We start from the raw sequence: 8,559 nt of genomic DNA, 5'->3' as shown, positions 1-8,559 counted from the left end.
AACTACATCTGGCTGGTAATTCACCAATTGTTTCAATTACAAAAAGAAATAGCATCACTCAACGATCTTGTAAACACGTCAAAAAATCGATCACAAGTCGAAAATGAAAATCAATGGCTACCGATATATCTATGGGGGATTTTCTGCAGAAAATCTATCTACAATCAGTGTCAAATATCAAACTTGAAATCTACACCCTCCAATATGACAAGATTTCTGATACTCTACCACATAAAACCAATAAAAACATGCCACATAAAGTGCCCATACTTTTAGAAATTATGAGGCCAAGTGAATAAAATTCTAAAAACATGGTGTCCATATTAGAATGCATCAAGAGGCATCATTTATTTCAAAACACACAGAGATATCTGAAAGGACATCTTCAATATACCATTTGCAGAAACCAAATGGGATTTAAGACGAAACCTGAGATCGAACCGCCTTCCAGAGCTTCACCCATTCCACCATGGTCTGGGCTGCATTCACAAACACCGCATGCAATGGTCCGAGCCGCTCCTTCACGGCTGCAGCCATCTCCGTCACACAATCCTCTGCTGTCACCGCTGCTGGAGACAGCTTTAAGGTCTCAAAAAACGGAACAACATCCTCCATCAGCTTCACTCCTTCCCACTCTTTCTTCAAACTATCGATCGCGCTTCCTTTTTCATTCCTCCAAACATATGGAACCCCGCTTTTCACACCTAACTGCAAATGATCACATACCACTTTCACAACAAGACCACACCATATATCTTCCATTGTTTCCCACCTTACTTTCCCTTCCTTTACCAGCTTTAAAGCCGGCAACATCGCGGGGCCCACCAGCTCCCGGTCAAAAGCTATGTTGATTCCACTCATGGGCATCATTGACTTCAAGGGTACGGTCAAAACAGCATCAACATACCTAGAGTTCCTCATATCTGGCTTCAGTGCTTGCGTTGGTGCATCGTAGTCTGCTAAATTGAGCCAAAGTCCACATGAAAGAGCACATGGGACGCCACTACGTAAGCTAAAAGGGTAGCCACGAACAAAATCTGCTCCCTTTTGATATGGGTCATAGAGCGTGTTGAAGAAGAAAGGAGTTGCTGGAGTTTTAAGGTTGGTGATGTGTTGGGTGATTATGTCTACAAATTCACCACTCTTGGTTTTAGCCGGGGTGCAGTCATCATCGATTGATATTATGTACTTTTTATCGGATACAAGATAGCCAAAATAACGGCATGAGTATCCAGCAAACAGAGCAGCATTAGAAGATCCAACCACTTTGAGTATATCTATCTCGGTATAGATACGAACATCAAAGCCATCAGGGATTTTTAGTTCTTTAAGGTCGGGATCTTTCACAATTATCAAATGGAATCGAGAAAATATAGGTCTCCATTCCTCCATGAAAGACGTAAGATCAGAGCGGAAAGCTCCAATCACAATATCCACTTCTTTGTCATTAACAGTTGGTAGAGACATATTGTGATAAATCCAAGAAAAAAGGCAATTCAATGAAATTGCACCTGGAGATTGGATAGAGATTTAACAGTGAAGGAGCAAGATCAAAGGTTGTCTGGCCTTACAACTTTTCCGAGCATCCTGTCATAAAAAAATTCCAACATTTAGGAAGAGCAACCACCATGAGGATGCAAATTGGATCAGTCGAGCACAACTTACTAGTGGGAAGGACAGGTGTTAGAACAAGCTGGATATTAAGCGCTTGAATCATAGAAAGAATTTCCTCCTTCCCGGTTGCCACAAAGAGTTTCAAAATCTTTTCAGTTAGTTTCCCAGCTTTCAAGGTTCTCTGCAAAATAAGAAAACCAACATCACTGAAGTATTCGACAATCACCCAAATCAAAAAGAGGAATCTTAAAAACACTAGTAAGCTAGAATTCCCAGGGTAAAGTTCAAACATGGTACATAGTAGTAGCTGGCAGGTCAGATTGAACAACGATGAGTAGCAGATCAAGTAGGTGAGTCAATTAGGGAAACTTCTTTGAATGGCTCAAAATGGGTAGCAGGTCTAACAGATTGCTTCACACATCGGGTTCTAAACTCACCTCTTTTCTCATTCATTTTTCTTTTCATTGCAAAGAAACATTAATGTCAACAAGAGAATAATAAAAGTAAAACCATATTGAATAGCCATCACATCAAAGTATTGAATTTGTTTTTGTTTGATAAAGAGACTGAAATTGATAGCATCATACAAAATGAAAGAATTCATAAACATCAAAATTTAACATTTGGTCAATCTAATTGAAGTCCTCTTGTTTATTTGATAAAAGAATGAACTTACAAGTTTGTTCACTAAGAATAACATTTAAAAAGAAAAAGAAAAAAGACCTTCATTACCACTATTCCAAAATGACATCAATATTTGCTGCAATACTAGTGACATTCAAACTTCAGATAGACATGAATGTTTTTAGTGTCTCATAATGTTCTATTTTTGTAATAAAGAAACTCTTCTTTTAGACCACACAACACTCAAAACTAATACAAGGAACTTTTTTCTGATGGAGATGATGATACTTTTGAAATGTTTAATGACTCATAAATAGGTGTGTTATAAAGCTAAATTGTAGTTATTAGTGTGAAGGAAGCAATGACAACAACTGGCAGTTCTTTTGTTGAAGAGGTGAAACTGAGAGTGTGAAGAGGTTGGTATGGGATTTTTACATGGGCATCCATCCAAGGTTTGACCGGTTATTTCTTCCACCCAATACAACCAAAAATTTTGAGATCTCGACTTATATGATTTTGGCAAGCCTAATACAACCTGAACTAAATGGTTGTTGTCAGATGCCATAAACATCATGTTGTTAAGCTATATAACAAAAAAAATTAACAACCAATGCAATCAGCCATTAGTTATCATTATATCGTACTCCCAAGTACTATTAAGTAACGTATTAGAAATGCTGAATTTCTGAAGGACTCAAAACTGCATGTGAAGCATGGGTAACTTGGGGCAAGTGCAAGTAAAAAGATATAAAGACGTACACAACTATTGGCAAAATTACTCCTTTGTGAGAAAAAGATTCAATTCATGGAATCTCTCTCTTTGCGAAATGCAAGGTAATGTTGCCCCAACCATCATGAAAGCCGAGAAGCTTTGGTGCATGGAGGTTACTCTTTTACAGAGTTATCAAATTCATTCCAGTCATACATATACAACATACATATACCAACATCGTTAGAACAATCATCATTTTATTCTTCTCGGTTTCGAAATAAAACTACATGTTTTTCACTTTAGAATCGATGGTAAGTGAAGAGTCTGGATCCTCCAGTTTATCCCATCCCATTTATATTCTAGCCTTTGCTTATTTCCCAAATTATATAAAATGAACTACCGTACAGAGATTAGATTAATTATCCTACATATATATATCACATCACTTCCCTCGCCCACTGCTGACTTTCATCACTGGCTATGAATGTGATCATTATTGATACAAACACCATCAGCAGGGCTATGCACATGTGACTTCGGACCATCACACACCAGACCTGAAAGAACAGAGACCAGTATCTTTCAGCTGAAAGCCAGTTCCCATAACCCCATGGTTGGAAAACTAGTTGGTTTTGCCAGGTCTATAACCTGAGAAATCAACTAATTTGAAGAATGGCAATCAGACAAATAGAACTCAGACCACTAGCATTCAGCTGGCAGCCAGCTTTTGTGTTTGGAAAACAAGTTATTGGTTTGGCCGGGTCTATAACCTGACAAACCAACTAAATCCAAACAGGACCAATTTACTTTACTTCCACAAAAGGACATTGGTTCATGACACACATAAAACAAGCTCTAATCAGTGAGTCTACTGTGAACTCTCCTCTCATAACCTCTCTCTCGCTTCACAGCCTCTAGCCATCGTTCCTTCTTGATCCCAGTCTAGTTGTCCGCTTATATACCTGATTATCTTCATCACTGGCTGCCGCCTCTTACCCCTCCGTTTTTCTTGACAATTTAAACAATCAAAACCAAAATCTATAAATTATTGGGTACTTCCATCAAGCTGCATCACTTACTGTTTTGGAAAAATCGTACTCCCACCTTCCATAGAGTTCAATTTTGACTTCAATTTGTTATTTTTCACTTGAACATCAATAAATATGGTTTTAGTTATAGTGGAAAAAGTTTGTGATTTCATTAATACATAGAAAAGATATTAGACAAAACATTTTGAACTAGGAAGCATTAACTATCACGCTGATTTTCAAATAAAGCAATACCAAGTTTGAATCCTTAACATCAAAAGTGGCCTGCAGTTACTAAAGGAGCATACTCAGGCTGTATGTGTCACAAAATGTGTTTACTGACCAAAACAAAAATGGAATTATAGAAAGAGAGCACATGCTACAAGATTCCATTTGCTATATGTAGGTTTCCTCAAGTAAGATTTTTTTCGATTAACTATTCTTCGTTTTTGGGTATTTTTTTTCTTGAAAGAACTTGATCCATTCCTAAAAACAAGTGCATTGTACTTGTAGTAACTACTTAACCCCATACGAGCATTCATATGATTTGTGCAATGTCGTGTAAAATATTCTTTACCACTTTACTACTAAAATTATCTATTGATCTCTGTACCTCATTTTCCAATCACTTTTGACCACTTGTCGTATATTCTGAGCAATGATGGACATTATTCAACAGACTTGCCTAAATGATCCTTGACAATAACAATGTTTTAACAAGAAACTGATGATCACCATTTCTTTTTATGGGAAGTAGGATCTAAGAAAAATGGAGGTGGGACATGAAGTAATAATGTGGCAAAGTAAAAATATCTTACTCTCCCGTAAAGCTTTTTTATGAAAAGCAGATAGTATAAAAAGCAAATAAACAATTTTTTCTCCTCAATAAAGTTTATTTATGAATTATGAAAGCTCCATATTAATCCTTTAAATTCATCATTAAATTCTCTCCCATAAAGTAAGTTTCATTAAGACTGGACAATGAATAATCCAGCATATAGTGAACCTCATACTGCTTGTGAGTCATGAATCATGAAATCAGCATTCCCATATTGATATTGTCACTAACTGTTTAGGGTCCTCAGTACGACTTCATTTGGCTTGTGTTCCAAATTCAATGCTCAATAATCCAGCATATAGTGAACCTCATACTGCTTGTGAGTCATGGATCATGAAATCAGCATTCTCGTATTGATATTGTCACTAACTGTAATTACACGCATGAATCTGAAAATTTATGCATCAAAACATGAGAGTACATGACCACTTTCTCTAAATCCCGCTCCTTTGGAGGGGATACTTTACCATCTTGAAATAGGTCAATCATAACCTTATTTTTTCAGGACTCATCATAAACTTAGCATTCAGGTCTCTAACACCCGAACTCCCCAAGGATGTTGTTCTCTGGCTATAATTTGTATGAAAGATTAAAACCAGCCAAATGTCAATCACTATGTAGATTAGTTCATAGTGAACTCTTCATATCGAATTCCAAACACCAAGTTGTGAATCCTGTGTAGGTTGCCCATCATTCTTATGGAGGTAAAATCTGTGGGTCAAGAAAAAGGTTCACCTTGTACATACTACATAAACAAAAACCAAATCATCTATTTGTCTGTATTTAGCTTTCGCCACAAAGAACTGTCGTGTTGATATGCATAAACACAATTAGTTAAATATCAATGGGAAGACTGATCTAAAATCAGGCTTCCTATATTAGGTCTTTCTTCATTTCATCTTCTTATTTACACAACATAAACACTGTCTTTCCTAATTTAAGTAAGCAGTAATTCCTTTGACCATAAAACCAACATCTAAAACACATAAAACAACCGCAACATGAAGATCAAAACGACCTTTAACGCAAGAGAAATTGAAAATTGGGTAAAAGATGAATAGGAAAACGAACATAAATTGAAATGAAATAGTAAAAAAAGAAAAGGAATTAGAGAGAGTACGTACCAGAAAAGGTCGATGAGGATGTGGTCTGGGAGAAATGAAAGATCGGAGATGTTATGGAGATTGAAAAGGGTTGCGACAATTGCGAGTGAAAGGAGGGAAGGGGGGCACGGATTGCTCATTCATCCCTACAATTTCTCTTTCCAGATCCAATTTTCATTAGTTTTATTCATAATAATTCTTCCAATCCCAAGATTGTAAATTGAATTGAATTCTTTTTTTTTCCGTAAAAATTGAATTGAATTCTTTTTTTTTTTCCCGTAAAAATTGAATTGAATTATTCCATCCTTGTGCTCATGTATCTCTAAGGTAGCGTTTGGTACGCAGACTAGACGGGACAGGACGGGACAGAACGGGACGGGACAAGACTAATTGTTTGTCCTATGTTTGGTACAACTAGGACAGAACAGGACAAAACTGTTAAAATGACCATATTACTCCTAAATATTGTTCAGTGTTATTTTATATCAATGTTATTTTAAATCATTGTTACATTGGGCTACCCATAGTAATCATCCAAATAACGAACAAAAGCTAAAAGTACAAACAGGCTTCAACATGCCAAATTTTTTTTTATCAAAAGTTAAATAAGAAATTATTGAGAAGTTAAATCAGAATTAAGCAATTTAAGTCACAAAGTTAAAATCCTTTACAATTTCAAGAAGATTGAATTGGCATTTTAACAAGAATAACTGATGATTCAATCAAAAAAACTTCAGGAAATACAAGAAGAAAAGTAAAAAATAAAAGGGTAACATAGTCATTTTATATTTAGTCCCATGTTGTTCCACCTTTTTTGGTGGAACAAAAATTATCAAGTTTTGTCCCATGAAATTTAAAAATAGTCCCATCTTGTCCTATGCATTTTCTGTCCATGACATGTCAAACATGAGACTATTTTTTTTTGTTCCGTACCTTTTTTTTTTAAATTCAACGGAATGTGTTCATGTTATTATCTATTCTATACTATAGTATAATACATTTGATAAAAACAATTTTTTATATATAAAATACTGTTTATTGATTCATATTACTTAAAGTTTAATATTACACGTAAATTATGCGTAAGTATAACTTATTTAATTTTTTTTGAATTCATGTAACTAAGTGCAGATAAACATAATCAAATACAGGATAAACGTCTCATGTTAAATATAAAAAGTTAAAATATAATTAAGATAATAATTGAGTTTTAACAAAATACTTAATTATAATCCTTATAAAAATTATGTTAAGATAATCATTGAGTTTTAACAAAATACTTAATTATAATTCTTATAAAAATTATGTTATTAAACAAAAGTAAATCGCTTTGTTATTAAACCTAAATTAAATTATAATAAAAAATTTAATTAAAGAAATTACACAAAAATTAAAACTTTTAAATAGTTAATTTAATGTTAATATCGATATATATATTTTTTTAAATTTGTATTTCGTTCGAAGATAAAAATATTATCGTTTTTTCTTAAAATCATATAAAATTGAATTATCGATAGAGAAAATGAATAAAATAAAATATTAAAATCGAATTATATATCACTCCACAAGTAGTTTTACAATCAAATGGCTTTTTACTATAATGGGAAAAGTCCAAAAAAACTCAATGGACTTTACTGTTTGGAACGATTAAGTCCTTGGACAATTTTTTGGAACAAATAAACCATTGGACATTCTAAAACCTGTTAAATAAATCCTTAGACTTTTTAGAATTTGTTAAATAGATCCTTATCTGTTTAAAATGTAACCTGTGACCTGAAGAGTAGGTAAACTCAAATTAAAAAAAAAAAAACCCTAATATCCTAAAAATGATGACTCCCATCTCACTCATCGTCTCCCTTTCGTCTCCACACCACCGTCGCTGCTTAACGCCCCGATGCCACCGTCTCCCTCTCGCCGGTCCCTGCTGCACCACCCCCGTCGCCGCGTACACCACCCCTGTAGTAGCCGCACTACTGCACCACCCCTGTAGTAGCCGCACTACTGCACCACCCCTGTAGTAGCCGCACTACTGCACCACCCCTGTTGCCGCTCGCCACCGCACCCAACCCTGTCTCCGCTCGTCGCCACCGCACCCAGCCCTGTCTCCGCTCGTCGCCATACACCACCGTCCCATCGCCGGTCGTTGCTGTTGAACCGTCTCTATCGCCGATCCCGCTGTAGTTTGATCTAATCAGGTTTGTTCCAACATTGTCGATTTCAGTTGTTTAGTTGTTTACTTAGTGATCATCTCATCTTGAATCAAGTTTATGCTTAATTGTGAGTCAAATTCTTGAATTTCGTTTAGTGTATAATTRTGTTGAATTGGTCAAATTCTTGAATTAGCTTGGTCTAATGGCATTTAGTTGTTTTGGTTTTGATGTAATGCTTTAATTATTGTAGTTTTTGGATGGTTTTTGGTCTGCGATCAAACATACATCTTGGGTTTAGGAGAATTCTAGTTCTAATGCTTGCTTTAATGAATTCTTCAGATTTCATGATGATATTGGGGTAGCAAAACTGTTGATCCCCTCTCTCAGTGATTTGATGATAATCCCTTTTTCCTTTCGATGTATTTTAGTTTCTGTATTTTCAGATCCAGCGATCAATACACTGAGTATGTTCAGTGATCGCTGAAGAACT

General features: G+C 35.4%; 1 protein-coding gene across 1 annotated transcript; it reads right to left on the bottom strand.

Moving 5' to 3' along the window:
* Window positions 1–144: 144 nt before the first annotated feature.
* On the bottom strand, window positions 145–6,071 carry LOC112524530 (probable UDP-arabinopyranose mutase 5). Its single transcript, XM_025134383.1, has 3 exons — window positions 5,941–6,071; window positions 1,666–1,795; window positions 145–1,587 (listed from the first exon to the last, which is right to left on the bottom strand). The coding sequence occupies exon 3, from the start codon at window positions 1,465–1,467 to the stop codon at window positions 418–420; it is 1,050 nt and encodes a 349-aa protein (XP_024990151.1). The 5' UTR covers window positions 1,468–1,587; window positions 1,666–1,795; window positions 5,941–6,071; the 3' UTR covers window positions 145–417.
* Between the last annotated feature and the right edge of the window lie 2,488 nt (window positions 6,072–8,559).

The sequence above is a fragment of the Cynara cardunculus genome (genome assembly GCF_001531365.2).
Source record: "Cynara cardunculus var. scolymus isolate 2C chromosome LG 13, CcrdV1, whole genome shotgun sequence".
NCBI lineage: Eukaryota > Viridiplantae > Streptophyta > Magnoliopsida > Asterales > Asteraceae > Cynara > Cynara cardunculus.
This window is presented reverse-complemented; position numbering and strand designations above follow the sequence as displayed.